At 37.9% G+C, this 23,329-nt stretch overlaps 1 protein-coding gene across 1 annotated transcript in view; it reads left to right on the plus strand.

Annotated features, from left to right (window-relative positions):
- The window catches only part of LOC103254099 (STE20/SPS1-related proline-alanine-rich protein kinase), a gene marked incomplete at its 3' end in the record, with an annotated part of 130,166 nt that extends 109,725 nt beyond the window's left edge, over window positions 1-20,441 (plus strand). The window contains exons 11-15 of the mRNA XM_021709641.1: window positions 2,839-2,961; window positions 3,057-3,086; window positions 11,141-11,203; window positions 12,935-13,002; window positions 20,345-20,441. Coding sequence (XP_021565316.1) covers window positions 2,839-2,961; window positions 3,057-3,086; window positions 11,141-11,203; window positions 12,935-13,002; window positions 20,345-20,441 — 381 coding nt within the window. The remainder of the gene's footprint in view (window positions 1-2,838; window positions 2,962-3,056; window positions 3,087-11,140; window positions 11,204-12,934; window positions 13,003-20,344) is intronic.
- Between the last annotated feature and the right edge of the window lie 2,888 nt (window positions 20,442-23,329).

Genomic DNA, 23,329 nt, shown 5'->3' on the forward strand with positions numbered 1-23,329 from the left:
CTATATGTCTTGCTGGTGGTCTTCTCATGTAATTTTTTGCCAGGTTTCTCAATCTCTTGCGCTTGGATGGTCATCTCTCTAGCAAGGAGGGCAAGGTTCTCTTGGATGACCTTATGGAGTATTTGTTCCATGGTGTTCTTCCTTTTCTGCTCTGGGGATACCAATGAGGTATAGGTTTGTTTTTTTGACAGTGTCACAATGCTCTCAGAAGTTCTTTTACTTCTTTTTGAGTTTTTTTCCTATGTTTTTAACAAACTTTGTGAATTCCATATTTTGGTCTTCAGGGTCTGAGATTCTTTCCTCTGCGTGGTTGAGGCTGTTCCTAATACTTGTTATTTGTTATTGATTTTGAGGCTGGAGCTCTTTATTTCCAATATTTCAGAATAGACTTTTACTTACTATGCAATTTGAGTTTCACTTCATATTTCTCTTGATTCCTGTTCATTTGTACCATTCTCTGATTTCTGTGGTTGTCACCTGGGGCAAGTCGTTCTGGGGGGTTCCATTGTTTGTGCTCTGATGGCTGCTTTTTCGTGCGCTGTCTCCTTAAAATTCTGAGTTACTTGCGTTTCTCCATTCATCTTGCCTTAGTGAGACAGGAAGGAGCTCCACTCTGTGGTAGGTTCTTGTTACTGCAGATTTTGTCTCCTGCTGCTAAACTAGTCAGGTCAGTTTTCAGCCACCTGCTAGTCATAGCTGATGATTGGTGGGGAGGGGGTAAACCGACCCCACCATGTCCCAGAATCGCTCATGCCCCTCCCTCACCCAGCATGATCTCAGCTCCTATACACACCTAGCTTACTGTGAGGGGGTGGGGTGCCCAGATTCCTGCCCTGCCTTTTTGATCTCTGTGTTTTCAAGGAGACCCCTGCTGGGTGTGGGGGAGTTTCACCTTTTCAAACGCATTCAGGGTGCCTCTTTTAAACTGTGGCTAGATTCCCACTCTCCTGTCCTGCAAGAGAGGAGCTGGTCTGTTGCTCCACCAGGTGCTGGCAGTGGGCATGTCAGTCAGATTCATTCTGCAGGCTGGCTTTTCCAGCATGGGATCTGCTCCCACCTTGGCTCTGGTGCCCACCACTGCTTCCTAACTAGGTTTCCTCCCACCTGAAACTGATTATTCGAGCACTGTTGGAGGGAGTGAACCAATTCAAAGCATATTATAACCACTCACTCCCTCCTTCTCCAAATAGATCTTCTTTTTCAGTACACACCTGGTATAGGACAGGGGATGGGGTGCCTGGAATTCTGCACCTGCCATGGCTTTCTGGACTTAGAGAGACCTTCTCTAGATTCATGGTGTTTAACCCATCCAAAAGTGCTTAGGGTGTCTCCCTTTAACAGCAGTGGAATCCTACTCTGTTTTGCTATGTGAGAATGGCCCCGATCTGCTGTTCCACAGTGGCCATCTTGGCTCCCTCCCTTACTTGCTTTTTAACTGGCTATATTGGAGTGTAAATCTTCTAGATCAAATGGTTAGAATTACTTTTATAGGTTCTATGTGTTAATGCCCTCAAATCAAACCAAACCCCTGGCATGTATTGTTTATGACTTCACATTGATCCAACATGTATAAGCACTTAAATTTAAGTTCTGTGCTATTTCTCTTGGGTTTAATGAAGCTTTTATGGTATAACTAAATAGTGTCTGTTGAAAATAGTCTTTCTTCCCATCACAGTCTTTTAAGGTCTTCACAGAAAGAATTTTTAGACAACTTCTTTCTGGCAGTTATTCTTCAATGGCGTAAGGAGACTCCATATGAGTGCAAGTCTGAAGACTTTTTTCTTGCCTTGATTTTGTCCTCATAGCTGACGGATCTTGGATCACCTCCTGGGCCATTCTCTCCTCATCTGTAGAATGATGGGACTGGCCTAGATCATCTGGAAGCTCTCTTTCTGCCCAGAGTTTCTCTGAATCATTGGGCCACTGGCTGTCATGTTAATATCATGTTCATTTGCTGCAGTGCTTCTTTTAATTACATCTCAGAGAGTACATTTTTTTTTTTAAGGTGAATTACTTTGGTCAGAGGCTCATTCTCAGTCATCTTGTCCTTTAAAAAATTTTGCTCTACCAACCACAAAGATATTAGGATAGCATGCCCCATGTATTACATCTCTACCTTAGCTCAATAATTGTTTGAAATAATTGAGGAAAACTGATTATAATCTAGTCACTGACATGGGTGCTGATTATCATGCTGTGTTCCTAGCAATCTCACCTATCTCATAAATGCTACAAAGTACGTCAAGGATAGTCTGATGCTGCTTTGTTTTGCTCAGGTAGGTTGAGCAGAATCTTGGGAAAATAAGCATGATGTCAGGTTTGGAAAAGGAGCAAGTTGGCAAAAGAAGAGTATTTGCTTTGTTGATGGAGAGTTGAGCTCACTGATACCCCTAGTCTAGTAAACTTTATTAGGCTTCCTGACTTCCCTGCCTTTGCTCAGTCAGCAGGAACTTTCTCGCCTGTACTTCCTGAGGCGATTTGAAGTCTACCACATGACTTTTTATGTATAGTAAATAATAAAGTGTTAACTGAAGTAAAGGTGAAAAATGAGCTTGGTCCTCAATGGCTTGTGTGTGGTGTTATTCCAAAATATTTTGCTCTATACATGCATAGTAATGCATTTCAGGAACACAACATTTATTGGAAAGAGGGTGAGTGTCTAAGTCTGGAGGCTATGTAGTCTTTTTGGATCTTAACTTCTAGTTATCCCTGGATTCATAGCTAGCCACTTAGGTTATTTTCAGGGTGGCATATATGCTGTGTAACCCAAGTAGTGGCGTCAGCGAATGTGGTACACATTCGACTAGTGAAGAATTGTGTGGACTTGTTTTGATTCAGGTAAGAAGAGTCCCTGGGTCAAGTGGTCACCTTCATAAAACTGAAGACGGTGACTGGGAGTGGAGTGACGATGAGATGGATGAAAAAAGTGAAGAAGGAAAAGCAGCTTTTTCTCAAGAAAAGGTAAATGACATTGAGGACAATTAGCTAATCTGTATAAATTTAATTTTTGTGGGTTTTTGCGTGAATGTATTAATGGATACATCATTGTTTTACAGTCACGAAGAGTAAGAGAAGAAAATCCAGAGGTGAGCTGTGGTTATTTTCTTATTTTTTTTCCTACCACTTCATTTCCTTCTTGAGATATAAGCGTCTGATCCATGTGGGGTAGACATTTCAAAATCTGATGAAGTAGGAAAAAAAGGACATAGAGTTTAAAGGTTTTGATTCTGTTTGAATTACTTTGGGCTACATAAATCAGGGCAAATTACTTTCTGGGCCTCAGTTTCCTTCTCTGTTAGTCGGGGATAATCCTAGTACTCAGGAAGTTGCCATGTGTATTGATTGAATCATGTACATAAAACACTCCATGGAGTCCTTGACACAGGTCATACATTAATTTTAGTTCTTAGTATTGCTATCATTTAGAAAACATAGTAGGCATACAGGCAATATTTCTTCTGGGTTTTTATATTACAATAAAGCAAATATGAAAATAGGTAGAAACTTTAGGTCCATGGGTTTCGAATTTTAAATCTTCGTGTAACTTAGTAGGCAAGGGGCACTCTTTTAACAGCTTCTCTTTGAGATCTGGTCATCTTTTGATTAAGAGATCATTTTTTATTTACTTCCTCCATCTGATTAATTATCCTAATGCTTAATGACTAATGATGACTGTAGTTCACTAGACTTGCCAATTCTCCTAGAGGAAATTTGAGCATATTTAAATAGGTCCAAATATTTTACAGACCTAGTAATTAATGAATACCTTTGATAAGTTCTCATTAAGAAAACAGAAAACTTTGGGTCACAAGTGGTATTCATCCAAACTTTTTTTTTTTTTTGTATTAGCAGACATTTTCTCCTGATTCAAGGGAGTAAATCTCATTGATTTTAAGTGGTTATAGCCAGCTGGGCCTTGTGAGGAGGGCAGCAGAGACACAGGCCACCCTTCTTGATCTTCTTTCCTCTCTCTCTTTTTTCATTATCGTTCATGTCACATGGATAGGGATTTTTCAGCCTGCCTATCTCCCAATGGTAGCTCTCTTTCAGATTCTGTTTTCTTCTATGTTAATGATATGAGCTAATCTCTCCATTTCAGACATAAAATATAAGCATTGGTCAAGGTCCCCATTCCACTGTGTTAGGAACAGTGGTGATGAACCCTAACATGGGACATGTTGGCTACACAGATGTTGTGCTGGGTTTTTCTTAACCAGGTATCCTAAACTCTGCTCTCTCTTTGCATACTTTCCCATTTTATTTAATCCAGGTTACTTATTTATTTATTTCTAAGAGTATCTCTAAATAAGTGTCAGTTCTGCTTAGAAATAGAAAAAAATAACAGGTTCAAGTATCATCATTGACTAAAAAAGCATTTGTTGTTGATTCTCTGTAAATCTTCACTGGATGATATTCATTGCATCCTAACTTGCTAATACAGACTGATAGATGTAGGTCTTTTCTCATGAGGATTTGTTAATATTTTACTATGTGAGTACTGAAATTGCTGTGATAACTTATTTGCTACTTGAACAATAACCGTATCTTTTGGCAAGAGTTTCTTCTTCATGGACGGGAAAGGGAACAGTATATAGCATGCTTTGAGTTGATCCTTAAGCAGCACCATTGACCTTCTTGAGTGGGCTTTGAAAATCATAGGGACTTCACTGCATCTAGACTCATTTGATTTCCCAATGGCTTGTCTCTTTTCATATTTGTTTATCATTAAGGAAGGTTAGAATGGGCCTCTTGTTTATATGACACGATGTATGTGTTTGTATGTAAACACTTCCACCAAATTTTAGGAATACCAGTTCCACCTGCTGCTCCACAACTTCTCAGGCCAGTTTTTTGACGCCCTTTCCTTTTGACAGCATTGGCGTTTGAGTATCCTGAGTTGTGTTAAGAGACACCAGGATGAAGTTCCCTGTGACCTTTTAGCTTTTTAGTAAAGTAGCCCTCTGATTTGCCAGCTACCTCAAACTGCTTCCTATAAGCGAAGCATAATGTATTTTCTTTATCTATTACAAAAAATGCTAAATATGTTAAATATTCACCGAATATATATTATATGTCTTCTACGTGCACTGTTTTAGTAGGTTTTGAGAAAAACAGAGCAAAATCCTTTTCCTTGCAGAGCTTATATTCTAATGGGAATAGATAAACAATATATAATAGCCTTAATAAGTAAGTAAATTATGTGATTTGTTACAATGGAATAGGAGCAATAGAAAAAATAGAATGAGATGCACAGAGTGTGGGAGGGGTGCAGGGAGTATGGGAGGAGGTTGTAATTTTAAATGAGGCATTGGTCAAGATAGGCCTTAATGAGAAGAGACATAGAATAAAGAGTTGAAAAATATATAGGATAATTAAGTAAAATAAAAACTGAAAGGCCACTTGTAACTTGCTGTCTCCCTCACCTCTGTGACTGTCATTTCTTTCCACAGAGATTATTGCTTTGCAGTGTTTTCTCCCAGACCTTTTTCTGTTTGTTTCCATACAAATATGTACATTAAAAATCTGGCATATGATTTTAAAAACATGAATAGAATTATAAAAACTACAAAATATTTTTTCTACTTGTCTTATAGTTTTGGAAATCTTGCCACATTAGATATTATTATGCCTTTTTATTTTATTTTATTTTGAGTCAGATTCTCATCCATTGCCCAGGCAGAAGTACATTGGCACAATCATGGTTCACTGTAGCCTTGAGCTCCTAGGCTCAAGTGATCCTCTTGTCTCAGCTTCCTGAGTAATCAACTACAGGCGTACACCACCATGCCTGGCTAAGTTTTAAAAATGTTTTGTAGAGATGAGGTCTTGCTATGCCGCCTAGGTTGGTCTTGAATTCCTGGACTCAAGCATTCGGCCGTCTCAGCCTTCCAAAGTGCTGGGATTTGACTGGGCACGGTGTCTAAAGCCTACAATCCCAGCACTTTGGACGGCCGAGGCAAGAGGATTGCCTGAGCCCAGGGGTTCGAGACCAGCCTTGGCAATTTGGTGAGACCCCATCTCTACAATAAATGAAAAAATGAGCCAGGTGTGGTAGCACATGCCTGTAGTTCCGGCTACTTGAAAGGCTGAGGTGCCTCTTTATTTTTAACTGCTACAGAGAATTACACTGGATGGAAAGAAATGATTTATTGAACCCTTTCCTTCCTGGTGGGCACTTAGGTTGCTATTACAGACATCATTCCATTAACTTTTTTGTGTATGCATTTTGGGGGACACATAAACAAGTCAAGTACAGATACTTAAGACTTGTGATTGCTGAAGTGTCCACTGATTTTGAGTTTTTGTAGTTGCTATCAGTAGCTGTACCAATGTTTACAGCCTCTGACAGTGTACCTTGTATCTTTAAACACCTTAGAGAGTGCAGATGCTTATCTGTGCCAAATGACACATTTAAATGTCAGAGTATTTCCATTTTAATAAGCTTTTCAGTAATGCTTGTCATTTAAATTGCAGCTCGGTTGTTTTTTGACTATAGGCCACTAGAAGACTGTGATGGTATTTTATTCATGTTTGTGTCCCCTTCTTATCTAGTAGACACTCTGTATGTGTTCACTAGTGACACGAATACCGATGCACTGAAACACAAGCATTGAAGAAGCGCTCGAATAGGCATGTCGTATTTATGACTAGGTCAGAAGTGGGGATAAAGATCAGAAAACATTGTATAACTGAGGTGAAGTCCAGAATAAGTAGCCTTAGCAGTATTAGGCTCAGACAGTGTAATAAATGAGGGGTATTTTAGGAATGTTTAATCTGTAAGGGGCAGTTTAGCCTCCTGGAAAGTATGAGGTAGAAAGTCAAGGATTACGTGTTAGTTGGAGAATATTGGGAAGACCAGAGCAGAATGTATGTTAGAGAGACATTGGGAAGATGTGCCTCATCCTGGGTCGTATTTAGAGATGCTTCTAAGAATTTCCACTGTAAACTGTAAGATTTCAGAGTTATACCACTTATCTTGAGATTCATAGCCGTCAACATGGAAAAGTTGATCCTGTCTTCCTAACCTGGTATTTTAGAAATAGCAAGGTATCAGTCACCCGCTAGTAATTAATAATTTATGACAAGTAGATAGTTCATCCTCATTTCATTTGTTTATCATCTTATTCTACTTGCTTGGTGGAAGCCAGTGGAGACTAAAGGTTGATCATAACAACACTGATATTAATAAAGTTAATTAATTAAACAAATATTTAATCTGTGTCTGATTTCTACACAGAACTGTGTTAGGCACTGTGGGAATTATATGAAAGCAAAGAGAGCCTGCTAGCTGGATGCTTTCCATATCCTTGGGGATCTGGGGAAGGGGTGGTATTTACAAGGGCTGATTTCCCTAAGTAGTGTTTCTTAGCTTATATGGCTTCTTAGCTTATAGAAAACGTTTCAACTCTGATCCTATTATTGATCTTCTTTTGACCAGTGGTTTTAGAATATCTTTTTGTCAGACTCTGATATAATAAGCACATGTTTTATGACTTTTTGTCAATTTTGTATTATCCCCGATTTTTTTGTTTGAAAATTAAAAAAAAAAATGAGAGGATCAGGGAGAGCTTTATGAAAAATTGGAAAGCAGACGTTGTCCCTTTCTTCTCCCATTCTGAGATCTTTGCCTCTCTTTTACTTCATTCCATGAAAAATTGGAAAGCAGACGTTGTCCCTTTCTTCTCCCATTCTGAGATCTTTGCCTCTCTTTTACCTCATTCCAGATCCCCATCGAGGTCTATTAGCATTAATCTGTTATTCTCCTTTCCCCTTCTATCACATTGAAAAAGTGAAATTGACTTTAAATTGTAGTTTCATTTAACTGAAGAGGACATTTGCTAAGGCTTCTATTTCCTCCCCAGAAATCTAAGAAATGTTTATTTTTAAATTTTTTATTTATTTAAAGGGTACAAGTGCAGGTTTCTTACATGTATATATTGTGTAGTGGTGAGTACCCATCACCTGAATAGTGAACACTATACCCAGTAGGTAGTTTGTTACCCCTCACCCTCTTCCACTCTCCCATCTTTCATAGATCCAGCGTCCAGTATTTCACTCTGTATGTCAGTGTGTACCCATTGCTTGCTGGGGCTTGTTAAAGCACAGTGCTTTTTGGCGGTAGCACCTCAGTTAGGTGGCATGAAAATAAATGATTCACAACTCTGGTTCCATGTCAGAAAAACTGAACCCTTTAAATAGGTGGGTGCCTAGATTTAATCCACCACTTCTGATTTGGTAGTTTTGGGTGGCATCCAGGCAACTGTGATTTTTAAAAAGCTGCTCACACGATTCTGATTCATGGCTAAGATCGAGGACTGACTAGGAGGACGGCACAAATCTCTCTGAATCCAGAAGTTCAGATTGGAGTCCAGGAAGATTGTGTGCTCAAGATTCTTAAAGATTTTGTTTTAAATGTCTAAAACTTCCAATGAAAAAAGTTTTAGAAATCCCTTGGAAAAGTTGTCCATACTTAGTCAAGTGTAATGAAGCAGGTGGGGAAGGTTTTTGGCTGAAGCCCAGTAGAGCCCACAAGAGATATACTGAAGAATTGTTATCAAGGATTTAGACTAGATTAATTACGGATATGTTTCTGTTTCCCAACGCTGGAATTTTGTTCTGAGGAGAAAATACATTTGGTGTAGATTTAAGTTGTGTTAATTTTATTGAAGATTAGCCATAATGTGAAAACTAATTTTTTTGCTTATTTGCTCATTGCTATTGCCTGATGATTTTTAAGACTGTTAGCATTTAAAAATTATTCTATGAATGCATGTTTTCCATGTGTCTGTCAGTTCTCATGCATGTCTGTTTTATACCAATATGTAGATGGAGAGAAAAATTTGATTGGTCCCTTTAGCTTTACTATTAACTGTAGTCATCACAGACTGTCTTCACTTGGTATTTTCATGGTACAATTTCTAAAAATGTTATTGAAGGTGACTGGCCTTTTGAATAGTTGGGATGAAAGTTAGATTTGTGATCAGAAATCTGCCATGTTTCTGAAAATGAACTTTTAATTTTGGAATAATTTTAGATTTACACAAGTGTTAAAAAGATAGCACAGAGTTCCCTTATACTCCTCACCTGATTCCCCCTACTGGTGATTTCTTATTTATCCCTGGCACATTTGTTACAACTCAGAAACCAACACTGCTACATTTCTATTAGCTAAACCCAAGAATTTATTAGAATATCACTGGTTTGTTCAGTAGTGTCCTTTTTCTTTGCCATGATCACACATTGCATTTAGCTGCCAGTATTTTTGAAAATTAAAAAAAAAAATGAGAGGATCAGGGAGAACTTTATGAAAAATTGGAAAGCAGACGTTGTCCCTTTCTTCTCCCATTCTGAGATCTTTGCCTCTCTTTTACCTCATTCCAGATCCCCATCGAGGTCTATTAGCATTAATCTGTTATTCTCCTTTCCCCTTCTATCAAAACATTCATTCTCTCAAATGTCCATCTTATAGCGGTTTAAAAGCAAAAAAAAAAAAAAAAAAATCTGATAAATTGACAGCTGCTTCATGTGTTAGCTTTCTTATATATCTTTACATTTAAAAGCGCATACCCCAAAGGCCATGTTCAAGTCCCATAGAACAGATCCATAATGGTGACATTTGGAGGAGCACATCAGGTTGTCAAGGAAAGTGTTTTGTATAGGGGTCTTCCTCTCCAGGCTTCCTGTGCATCTCTGCACATTTTCTGAGGAATCACCATATTGCTTGTGCACCAGTGAGAGCAGAGGCTGGTCCCTTCATTAGTTCAGTGGCACACCTTGCTGTGAGGTTGCAGGATGTGTGTGGCCTTCCAGCCCCCAGTCTAGCTCTCCATCCTGATGATTGCATAGGGCAGGAGATGGGGTCTCCCCAGGGGAAAGAGAAGTTGTCACTTCTAAGTAAATGCCACTGAGTTTTCTCAGGTTATAGTAGCTCTTTGACTAAAGTGAGAATATACTATAAGTGCTGATGTGGTCTTTTGGCTGTTGTCTCAAATTTAAATTGAGATTGCAGAATTACCCTGGAAGATTCTTTGTAAGAGATTATTGCAGGCCTAGATCCTCTGTACTGGTTAATGAATACAGGTTGTTTGTTCTTCTAACCTAGTCATTTCCCCTAACATTTTATCATGGCAAATTTCGAACATATAGCAACATTAAAACATTTTATATTGAGCACCATATACCAATCACCAGTGCCGTACTTGCTTTATCACAAATATATCCATTTATTCATTCTTCATTTCACCTTAACTTTCTGATACATTTCAAAGTAAATTGAAGACATCAATACACTTTCCCCTATTATTTCAGTAGAGATATAGTTATTTTTGAAGAGGCACAGAGAGTAAGAATTGTATGCTCTTAAGCTTTAGAATACTCTTGCCACAGGAATTTTTGATGACTTCTGATTATTTTAGGATTGATAGTAAGTTTAGAAATAGCAGATCCTTTTTGTTCAATTTCATTGCTGTTTCTCTTTGAGGTTTTTTTCTGTCTTTTAAGTTTTGCTTCAGGGCAGAGTTCACAGAAGTAGGGCTTGAGGTAAAAATAATTTGGGTGTCACCTTAAAGCCAGGTTTCCAACTTGGAGAGAAAAATATAACCTATCACTCTGGCATTTCTGTTGGAGGAAAATGTCTTTAAAATCCAACTATCCTTAAATATTTTAAAAATATAGTGAATAATTGCTCCAAGTCCCAATGAAAAGGGACAGGTTTTACGAACCCTAACATCCTTTTACTAAGGATCCATTAACTTTAGATGAAATTATGCAATAAGAAAAAGTTGTGCAGGGACATCTTTCAGTTATCAAGTTTAGAATAGCAAATAGTCCATGTCTTTTCACTTTAGCTTAGTGGTTCTCTAAAAGCATAAGGGTCGCCCAGGAACTTGGTAAAGATGCAGATTTTCTCCCATCTCTGTGGAATTCTGAGTTATAGGCGGGGTAGGGCCTGAGGGTCTTTAACACTTGCCCTAGGTGTTCCAGTGCTAGTAGTCAAAGGCCAACACTTTGAGAAATGCTGCTTTAAGATCTTTTGAAATTGTTGTCTCTGACCATTGAGACTTAATGAAATTGGGACACTGACCATGTCTCCTTTTGGCTTTCTTGTATGGCATAACAGTAACCGTGGCTCTCTTAACAGATCGCAGTGAATGCCAGCACTATCCCCGAGCAAATACAGTCCCTCTCTGTGCACGACTCTCAGGTATGTTTCTCTGTCAGTCATTCTGTTTGAGATGCTTTGTAGACAGATCTTTAGAAACAACAACATTTTAGAAAGATAGACAATTTCAGGGTAGTGCTCCCAAATCAGGGGCTTATAAGCTCTCTTTTTAAATAGGTTACTATTGAGCGTGCTTTGCAGGACCTCCAACCTTTAAATGATAGGTTCAAGAGTGAGAATTGATTACCAGACTGCTTCTGAAACTGCTGTACTGTGGAAAAGAAGAGGAAAGAAAATGACTCACCATTCTGTTATATTACTGCCACAAAACACTGGTTAATTGATACTTTTCTTTTTGCTTCTGGTTAGATTTCTGTAACCTATTTTCATAATTCTTTTATCATTGAGTTTTATGGGCCAATTCATCTCTACAACTTGCCTTGTAAAAATAATAGTCCAGTGACTGTGAAATGCATTTATAATGCATATTTATAAAAGTTATATGACAGAAATGTGTGCTGTGAGTCGTGTTGAGTGGTTATGAGGGATGCTGAGTGATCCAGAGTAAGGATCACGGGCATAGGATCAGAGTGCAGGACCACATGTAGGTTTTGCTGTATAATTAATAGGCAAGCCCTTTGTTTTCAGAGTGGTTAGGCTGTTACACATCACCAGCCTTAGGATCATAATTTTTCTCAAAATATGCATATTTTATATAAATTCATTTATATTTTACCTGATCTCTGTTTTATGAAACAGTTATATATTGGAGAGATGATTGGAGCTAGGATTTTGTAGTTGTAGGAACCTGCTTTCGTCAGATAGCCAGTCCTGAGTCCTTATTTTATAGCTGAGGAAGCAAAGAATTGCAGAGGTTACACCACTGGTTAGAGGCAGAGCCAGGATTCAGTTTAGGTCTCTATACTATTTCAGACGACTCAGTAAGGCACCTTGAGATAAACTGTAGGGACTGGTTGAATGATAAAAGGCAAGTTAAGAAAAATAACACATCAGAAGGCAAAGAGAGTAAAGGAAAATGAATTAGGATAACTAGTATTGTATAACATTTTATCATTTATGACTCATTTTCATATGTATTTTATTCTCCTAGCAACCTTTGAAGGCGAGTGTTATCCCTATTTTGTAAATGGAAAAATAGGTTCAGAAAATGGCTTGCTTGTGGTTGCTTCTGGTCAGTGGCAAAACCAAGTCTTGCCTGAAATGTCTTGTTTTTCCTACTCCAACAAAAAAGTTTACTCGTGTCCAGAGAGTCATAAGAATAGGGAGGGGCTATGTATAGAGATATTCACGGCTGATAATCTGTATTCAAGGAAATAGGCTTTAGGTGAAAAAGACAGGAAAGATAGTGGTTTAAGCTACTAGGTTCCATCTTCCTCTGCAATTTAAGGTTTAAGGTACCCAGCCTTTGTATATCTCTATGGCCCAGTGGGTAATAGTCCATGACTTGCATTGCAAGGTGCCACTTCAGATGGCTGACCCTTCTTTGGACTTAATACAGCTTATACTATCTGTTCATAGTGTCCATCCTACAACTGACGCTTTCTGCATGAAGATTCATGTCCACAATTGTGATGGAAATCGGGCAGCATTCAAACCTTCACATAGAGATGCCATGAGGCCAAATAAGGCTTGCATGAGATCTTGCTTTGAAATTTCCAGAAAGAAAGGGTTGTATGAATCCAGGATATTGTGATTTTATTCATTCCTATCCCCATAAAGTTTATGACACTGTTTGCTGTTTTGTTTTTAAAGGGCCAACCCAATGCTAGTGAAGATTACAGAGAAGCTTCCTGTGCTGTGAACCTTGTTTTAAGATTAAGGTAAATAATACTGCTGTTCATTCTGCATTATTTTTCCAATAGTACAATAATTTGATCTCCTTCATTAACTTTTCATAATAATAGCATAAAGTAAAATTGTTAACTTATTTGATTTCCCTGAACAACCAATGTATGCAGTATTCCCAAGCCTAATTGTGCTCTCCTAATTGCTTGCTAAAGAAGAATAAGAGAGAAAGCACCATATGAGTGTGTCTGCAGGCTCAGTGTACCTATCATTAAATTTTTTCTTTGCCTTTTCTTTCTTGGTTTTTTTTTCTCTTTTTTTCTTTTTACAATGTAAGATCACAGTAAGAGATTTTTAATGAGTTTCTTTCACACTTCAGCAGTCTCTGACAGAAATAAACCATGCTTGTACTACAAGTTGCCTGTTCAGAACATTTTTCAGTGGCAGGTTTGATCAGCCACTGTGGAGAAATGACAGATATATTTTGAAAGAAATCTTCGTCTTCTAGGATATGGATACAAATATGGTGCCTGACAATATAGTCTTTGTAGTTGAGTGAATGAGAGCTGTTTCTATTTTAAGGATTTTTACACTTAAAGATTCATCTTTGTGATATTCTTTGTTAAGAATTTGATATCTTAAGACAAAATAAATTTGTTTAAAGTTAAGTAAACAACTTAATTTACCAGGTCAGTTAGAATACTGTCATGTCTTCGAAGGTATTTTAAAATAAGTAATACACATGTTGTCTTCTGACAATTAAACAAATAAAGCATGTGACTCCTAGACATTATCAGGGCTGTAACTGGAAAAAGTAGGTTCATCCTCAAGGTTAGTTTCCAGTCATCTGAGTTATAGTCTGTCCAAGTAGATTATCGTCACTGTAGTCACTTCTTGCTTCTGATGGCCATTTACAGTCTGCAGTGTATTTTCACATACTTATCAGGGGAATTTATAATAACCCTTGGGGTGATTTAATTCAGAGTTGATTTTCTAGTCAAGAAGTGAAATTATTACAAGACTGTTTTTCTTATGTTTGAAAGTAGCCTTGATTATTATTCACAATTAGTGAATTTAGCAATCGCGAAGGAATGAAATGACCCATTCTCTTTTTGTTTGATTTGGAACCAGGTTTTTTCTTTCATTTATTTTTTTACTTGTTCAATTATTGATTCATTCAGTCCATATTTATGAGGAACCCACTCTGTATGTGCCTGGAACTTCATGCCAGGCTGGGTTTTGTCACTGAGGCACAGTGGTGAGTGAGATTATGGTGAAACTGCAGTCTAGCCCACTGATCATAGTATAGGAAATGACCTTTAGAATCCAGCAGTCCAGTCTCCTACTGGCCTCTATGCATGCTAAAGCTCACTTTTCCTCCTTGATTGCCTCTTTGATATTGAAAATCCTTAATTGTTAGATGGTTCTTCTTCTTCCTTCTAAAGATTCAATTGATCTTCCTGTCTGGGGTCCTATGGGCTCTAATTCTCCCCCTTAGAGCAAATATCAGGCTCTCTGGATAAAAGTTTCCTGGAGAATATGTCAAGACATGTATTCCTGAGTCTTATCTCTTTTGCTGTAGATACTAGAGCATTATAAAACAAATGTATTCCCTTATTTTTCTGAGAGCCGTTTGTACATTTGCAAGACTTGTCCTATTCCTAGACAAAGTAACACAAGTATCTTTAGCCTTGCCTTCGATATACTTTCTGTATAGATTAACATTTAATCTGCATCTGCTTTATTTACCTTTTCTCTCATGGATCTAGGTTGTTATTTTCATAAGTTTGTGGCTTAGATTACTAGTCTTACAAGATGTTCCAGGAAGAAAGGTTTCCATGTTCAAATAAGTTAAGAGACAATGCATGCTATTCATCTGTGTACACACACATACATATGCAGATTTTGGGAAATCACGAGGAATATTAACATATTAAGTATTCTAAGAAGTTCTGCAGGAAAGTAATTTGTTTACCTTTGATGATATAAAATCTATTCAGCCTTGAAACTCATTTTATGCAATTATTTCTCAGTTTTAGCCTTATGTCTTTTGAATGTAGCACCCATATGTAAATATAGGACTGTAGTATTTAAATTCCATCATATTCCAGTGTGTGATCTGAGCATGTGATTTTTGCAATTCATACTATATGTTTCTCCTAAAACAGCCTGAGTTTTCATCACCTTTTGAAGTGCACAGCAAGACTCAGCTGTCAAACAAAACAGCTGTTTTTGTTTATTTTCATTTGAAGGGCAACCCAGCCTAATTCTGAACCGCAACTCATGTTTTCAACTCTAGGTATAACTCTAGGTGTAACTAATTTTTAATTTGTTTCTTGCTCACCATATTCTTCAATCATAATCATCAATGTGTCATATTGGTTACAATGCTTGGATATATGTCATTTGCCAATTTGATGAACTTAATCTTTACCTAAATCTTAAATCTTTGACTAAGGTATGCTAAGGGAGGACCGGGTCTTCTGGCATCTGTTAGATACCACTCACTTTCTGAGTAACTTTGTATAATTAACTGTCAATTTTTGGTACTGTTGTTCAACCAGAAACAAATCCAATAAACTCTTTCTAGTGGACATCTAGTCAACTATTCAGAAGGCTATCATAAAGGGATCTATGAAATGTGTTGCTGAAATGAAAACATACTACATTAATGACATTTTTATGAGTCTAACCACCTAAAAACACTTTCAAATGATAGAAATGAATTCTAGTATGATTTACTCAGTGAACAAGTGCTCAAGACTAATTGTGGTAATCTGCTCAGATTGCCATAAAAAAAAATTGCCACAGACTGGGTGGCAGAAACAGTAGAAATTTATTTTCTCATAGTTCTAGAGATTGGAAGTCAGATCAAGGTGTCAGCATTGTTGGTTTCTGGGGAGGGCTTTTTTCCTTGATGTCTTCTTACCATGTCCTGACATGGTAGAGAGAGTGAGAGTAAGGTCTTTGGTGACTCTTAGGTCCCACCCTCATCACCACGTCTAAACGTAATGACCTCCCAAAGGCCCCATCAATAAATACCATCATATTGAGGGTTAGGTCTTCAGCATATGAATTTGGGGGAGTGGGGACACACACAATTCAGTCCATGGTATCTTTTTCTGGTGGTATCTTCCCCCCCTGTTTATAAGTTATTTGTTTCATCTATTGCTTTTCATATTTGTGAACTTATGAATCTCTCAGAATATATTGTTGAACTGGGGCAGGAGCAGGATGTCCATGTATTTCAGTTTTAGAAATAACTTTTGAGAGTTATAAGTTAAATATTATTAGGTTTTTGTGACCACTCTGTGCTAAAGAGTGACATGTGAGTAAATGTAGACAGTAAATACATTATTCATTATTTCTATAAATATTTATTGAGCATCTACTACATGCATGGCAGTATTCTGGTTGCTGTAATATAGCAGTAGAAAAAAGAAAAGGCAAATTTCTTGCCCTTAAGGAGCTTACATTTTAAGAGCTCGGGAGAGGAAGAAACCAAATATTCAAATTATATACATGATATACCCTGGTGTCTGAAGGAAAAGCTACATCAGGAGGATAAAAGGTAAGCGGGATGTTATTCTATATTATGGAAGGTGTATTAGTTTTTTATTGCTGTATAAAATATTAACACAAATAATGACTTAAGACAACACCCATTTATTATATCATAGTTTCTGTAGGTTGGAAATCTGGGCACAGATTAACTGGGTTCTTTGCTCAGTGTCTCATAAGGCCGAAATTAAGTCATGCTCATCTGGAGCTAATGATCTTCTTCCCAGCATATTTGGGTTATTGGCAGAATTTAGCCCCTTGCAGTTTTAGTCTGAGGTCCTCCACTCTTACAGGCCACACTTCTCTATAGACAGTTCACAGCATGACTCTTGGCTTTTTCAAGACCTCTTCCCTTCTCTTCAAGACCTCAGTCCTTCTGTTAAAGGTTTTCTACCTAATTAAGCCAATCTCACTTAGGATAGTCTCCCTTTTGCTGAACTTAAAATCAACTGATTAGGAACCTTAGTTACATCTTAACCTTTGCCATGGTATATAACTTAATCACAGGAATGGCATTTCATCATATTACAGGTCCCCTTTATGCTCAAAGGGAGAGGATGGTGCAGGGCATGTACACTGGGGAATAGGAATGGTGGGGCCATCTAGAATTCTGCCTACCACAGAAGGCAGAAATGATATTTGAGCAGATAGACGCCCTAATGGAAGTGAGGAATCAAGCCATGAGGCAGAGCGAACAGCAATTGTAATGGTTTTAAGCTAGAAGCATGTTTAAGCAATTTTAAATACAGCCAGTAGACCAGTGTGGGAATAGTAGTTGGTGACGGGGTCAGAGAGTTAGCAGGGACCAAACCACATGGGGCTGTGTAGCCTGTGGTGACGACTTTGTTTCTCACTGTTAGAGGATGGGAAGTCATCAGAGGTCTGTGAACAGAGGAGTGATATGATCTGGGTTAAATTTGTAAAAGAGCACTGCGATTTCTTTAAAGAGAGTAGACCCTGTAGCGACCATAATAGGTGGCAGTGAGGGACCCTTGGCTGGCTACTTCTGTGGTACGGTGAGTGATGACTTAACTTGGACCAGAGTGAGGACTAATGGAGATGCAAGGCAGTTATTGGATTCTGGGCTGGGAAGAAATAACTCAAAGACTATTCAAAGTTTGGACCTTAAAACAGGTACAGCGTTACTATCTTCTGAGATGGGCAGGAGAGTTGGAATTGTAGGTTGGGATGGAATCAAGAACTCAGTTTTAGACATGTAAGTGTGAATTGTCTGTTAAATACCTATGGAGGAATGTCAGGTAGGTATTTGGTGCACGATTTCAAAGTTGTTTGGGCTAGAGACATAAAGTCAAAAACTGTTGGTACATATGGCATTTCAAGCTATGAAATTAGTGGAACCATTTAGGTAGTGAGTGAAGGCAGAGAAGTGGACCGGTACACTCTTCCACGTGGTGCTTAGAAAAACCATCCACTGACTGAGAAGGAGAGGCTGGTGAGGTAAAGGAGCGAGTGATGGTCATGTAAACCAAATGGAGGAAGTGCTTCAAGAAAGGGGTGAAAAGCTGCATCAAATGCAGTAGAGTGAGAACTAAGAATTTACAGGAATTTTACGTGTTTGGCAAAACAAAGCACATGCTTGACCTTGACAGCAATTGTTTCAATGGAGTAATGAGGACAAAAGATTGATCCTACTGGGTTCAAGGATAGTGGCAAGACAGAACATGGGGTTAACAAGGATAAATAACTTTTTAGTGCAGATAATTCTTGCTAGAAATTCTCTGTGGTAGAGGAAAGCAATGGAGTGGTAGATCAATGAGAATATGGGCTAAAGGAAGATTCTTTAAAAATCGTGTTTATAGATTAATGGGAATTATTCAACAGAGAAGGGAAAATTAAATGAGGGAGGGGACATTGCAAGACCTATGTCCTCAAATGAATAAGTAGGGCTGATGCCCAGGCATCATGTAGATGTCAGCCTTAGGAGAAGGGAGAGTTCACCTGTTAGACGGTGCAGCCACCATAACGGAAAGGCAGGCAGGGGAAGTGGGTGCAAGGAGATTGGAGGATTTGGGAGCGGAGGTGTGGAAGTCCTCTTCTGTTGTTTGAATGTTTTCAGTAAAATAAGGAATGTCACCGGTTGAGAGTGAGAAAGGAAAAGAAGGCATGAGATTTGAGAAGAGAGGAGAAAGAGTTTTGTAGAAGAGCAGGAGAGTACATTTTCTAGGGAAATATAGAAGGATTAGTCAGGTGCACCAGGGATCGCTTGAGGTTAATGGTTGTGATATAAAAGTGTCCCTGAAATGGACATCATCCTAATGCCCCAGAATGTATGTGTATGTGTATATGTATGGTTATACTTGAAATGGAAACTAAACATTTAAAAACGTTCATAGAGGATTCTATGTAGCCAAGAGCCCTGTTTTCAAAACATTGTTTAAGTCATAAATATGGGTCGCAGAATTGCCATCAAACTGATCTCTTGTGTACAGGATGACTGTCCCTTGCCCTCTTCTCCCACCCCACTACCCTTCAGAGGTCCAACTTCTTTCTCTTAAAGCCTTCAAAGCTATAAGCTCGTTGAGTTATCGAAACCTTGCCATCCAGTGTTGGTCTCTGCCATGCAGTTTCTTCATACCCCAGTCCCCATTTGAAATGTACTCTGGATCATTTGCACTGCCTCTGGGACTGAACAAGGTAGCTCCTAAACCAGCCTGTGGAAGAGGAAGTTTGAAGGCTGTTCTTGGCTAATGTTGATCACATTTTTAAAAATCCATGCCCTCTTTTACACCTTCCTCGTTTGTTTCAGTCTCCATGTCAAGACTATAATGTGTGTGTACAAATGTGCATATAGACATATATGCCTGCATACATATACATACATATATAGTTATATATGCCCTCATTCTCTTTGCAAATCACTGGTCTACACAGGGTGAGGCTGTCAGGAATTGGGAAACCGTAGGTTTGCCTTTCTTATTCCCGGAAGCCATCTGGGTGTGATAGTTATGTGTGTTGTGCCCCACAGGCTAGTGGGTAGGAGACTTCAGTTCACGCCACCCTTTCATCAGTCTTTAACTGATGCTATGTGGGTGGCTGTCTTCTCTACCTCCTGAAAAGGTCACTGTGACTTTCTTTTTGACATAGCATTTTATAGACTCCTCTGCTAGGAACATGACTTCTTCCCTCACTGAACAACTCCTACTCCCCTACCCCCCTTCAGCCTCACCTTCATTCTGTGTGTAGGAAATAGGGAAATATTTTACTTTTCAAAATATCACATTCTAAAAAATACATTGTGGCTACAGGTAATGTATTTCTCCATGATTTATTTATTTCTGGTGATCATAGGCAAACGACTGAGGAGGCAAAAAGGTAATTTCTTCTTTGAAGAATATTATTGCTTTAACTTGCTTTTAAAAGTGACCAGTTATATGTAATATTAGAGAATTAGGATTAAACCATAGATCTCAATGTTAAATGCTAGAGATAGTTAAAATGTAGATTTTTCTTTTATATGGTTTGCCAGTGTTTTCTTGTCCATTGTATATATGGTAATGCCATCTATAATAAAAAATAGAGTATCATAAAGTCTGGTACAAAATAAGGAAATCCTCCTAAACACATCTCAGGAGAAAAATACCAAGCGGGCCACTTTGTAATTTATATACTGTCAGTAGATGGTAATACAACTTTTGATTTGAATCAAACATTGTATAAATATTTTGCCATTAGTGCATTTTTCATAAAATAAAATAGTCATGTATTTGATATAAAACATGTGTTTCTTAGAATCAGGCTCAGTGACTTGGAAAAATGATAAACTTATCAGTTAAATTGTTAATTCCTTTGTGTTAGATGCTGTTCATACTTTGATAGTTTAGCCCTGTGGATTGCATTTACAGTTTTGCTGAAGGCAACCGTGACAATTGTCATGCATAGATACACTGGCTTGGTATGTCTCATCAACTTGTTCATAATGAATTTACCTTGTTGTTAGGTAGCAGTATCATCAGACCTTGATGGACCCGTTAAAGACCCCAGATCAACATGGTGGTTTCCTGCTTGAAGGGAAAAATCTCTAGAATAGGGTATTTATTTATTTTAACAAAAATCCTCCAGTATGACAGTGTGTAATTCAACTTATTATTTTAGTTACTCTGTTAAAAGGTGCAGTTAGCTATTTTTAAAGAACAGACTTAGTAAATTATGATTTCATAAAGAAAGCTAAATCTGTTAGAAACAACACTGATCACTCTTTTATCATTAGTATGCCCCAATTTTAATTCTATTATATTGTTATTCAGGAGGCATTAACATTCTTAAACTGTTCTCCAGCCTGTAAAATAGGGTTAATTGCATAATTCTTCCTAGTCAAGTGGCTGGGAGGCTTGATTAATTTTTCCCTGAAAGGTTAAATAGTGTAGGCATAGTGTTAAGTTATGCAATGCTTTTTTAGTACATGTTCTTTCTTTCCTCTCCAACAAACTACTTATTTACTGCTTTCTTTGTGCAAGGCTTTGTTGAAAATCCAAAGATGAATAAGACAGGGTTTCTGCACTCAAAGAGCTTACTCTGTAGGCGGAGAGATCAGATCCCGCACAAGTGACTGTAATACAAGGTAGAAAGTGATAAATGCAATGAGAAGAGAGACAAAAAGAAGAGCTGTGGGTAGTTAGAGGAAAGTGAGAGCCCTTTTGTCTGGATATTATCTTTGGTTTGCTTGTTTCCATAGTAACCAGTGTTTTTTTTTTTTAACAACCAAATTTTGAGAAGAGTAACGGGCAGGATGATTCTAGGGTAGTGTAGATTCTTTGGTAAAGACCACAGTCTGACAGTCTTAAATTATTTCTGACAAGACCACGTTTGTTTTTCAGTAGAGCGATATGTATTATTAGATATACAGTTCTTATTTATCATAATACTACATTAAAGGGATTGGCAGTAGTGGGTCACTGGTAGGGGAGGTGGGGGGGGCACATAATACTAATGAGGGTACTCGATCCCAAACCAGGCAAAGTGAGGACCAATGGGAGCCCCAGACTTCACCTGTACAATGACCACTTATGTACCTAACTCTGAATTGTACCCCACATTTAAAAATATATATGTGTGTATATATATATACACATACACACAGTTCTTTAATCTAAAAAATGTGTACTTAATTTTTTGGATGTTCTCCTTTGATTGTTTTCTTCCCTTTGAGAATTGGAGTCTTTATTGTGCATTTTGGCTTTATTGCTAGTGGTGTCCTTCAAAAAGATGAAGTACCTACTATGTGCACTACGATAAATACATTATCTGCTTTGTCGTGGTTAATCGCCATAGAACCACCATAACATCAATTATGTTGTAACTGACATTTCACGCATGAGGAGATTAAGGTCTGAAATCATGAAGTAATTTGTCTAACACTGTAAAGCTCATGAGATGCAGAAACAGGTCTTGAACCTAGGTCTGTTTAACATGTTGGTCCTATTCTCCACTTGACCCAGTGACCTTGCTCTATTCAGTTCCCATTTTGAATGCAGTAAGAACCTTCTATACTTGAGAACTGTTACATTTACCTGTCTTCTCATTAACATTTCACGTAGATACTCTTTTAACAGTGTTTCCTGATAAACTCATCATTAAATATTATGACAGGAATATCTGAAAATATTTTTCTTGGAGGAGATGCTGAAGATGCTGCTGAAAATAGCAACTACCATTTATAGTGTTTTAATAATTTTAAAAGCACTGTCACATCACTTGCCTGATTTAATTTTTCCTTCCATCCTTCATTTGCTGCTGACAGACAAAAAAGAAAGATCAGAGATGTTAAGTGACTTTCCTGCAATCACAGAGCTAATTCTCCAGCTGGCTGGCATCTGGGTCTCCTGATGCTAATTAAGTGTTATTGATGGTATGGTATAGGGAGATAGTATATATATAGGTAATATAGGATAGTATAAATTGTTGCCTTTTGCATATATAAAATCTTTCTGCTGGCAAACATGCTAGAAGAAAGGTTTGTATTCACAAAAATTTGGTAAATAAGGGAAGCAAAATAGAATGAAAAACCATTCATTGGGAGATAACACTTGTATTTTCCTGAAAATTGAACAAAAAGACGCTGTGAGTTCAAATGCTTTCAACAATAGGGAATGTATAGAGTTCTTTAAAGGTATATATTACTTCTTTATTTTCAAGCCATAAACAATCATCTTAGAAATTTAGAAAATCAAAACAAATTGAGAGGAAAAAAAATCAAGAATTAGATCATCCGTAATCTCAATACCCAGAGATAAATTATTATTAACCTCTTGATAAATATTCTTCTAGACTTTATTCCACATACATGTTAATGTGGAGTTAAAAATGTTGAATGCTATTGTGTAAACATTTTACTTTACTGAAAAACAATGTACACTGTTTTATAATCTGCTTTATTTTAGTAATATGTCCTGGATACCTCTGAGTATCAATAAATATGAATCTATACAATCCTTTATTTTTTTTGAGTTGGAATCTCACTCTGTCGCCCAGACTGGAGTGCAGTAGCCGCTCCCGGCCAATGCAGCCTCGACCTGCTGGGCTCCGGTGATCCTTCCGCCTCAGCCTTCCAAGTAGCCGGAATTACAGGCATGTGCTACCATGCCCAGCTAATTTTTGATTTATTGTAGAGATAGGGTCTTGCCAAGTTGGCCAGGCGGGTTTCGAACCCGTGGGCTCAGGCAATCCACTCACCTTAGCCTCCCAAAGCGCGGGATTACAGGCTGAGCCACTGAGCCCGGTTTACAATCCTTTTTAATGGCTTCCTTATGTTTTGATTAAATGTGTCAAAACTTTTGTTACTTA

Source organism: Carlito syrichta, unplaced genomic scaffold, assembly GCF_000164805.1.
Source record: "Carlito syrichta isolate Samal-C Ts95f unplaced genomic scaffold, Tarsius_syrichta-2.0.1 Scaffold269792, whole genome shotgun sequence".
Lineage (NCBI taxonomy): Eukaryota > Metazoa > Chordata > Mammalia > Primates > Tarsiidae > Carlito > Carlito syrichta.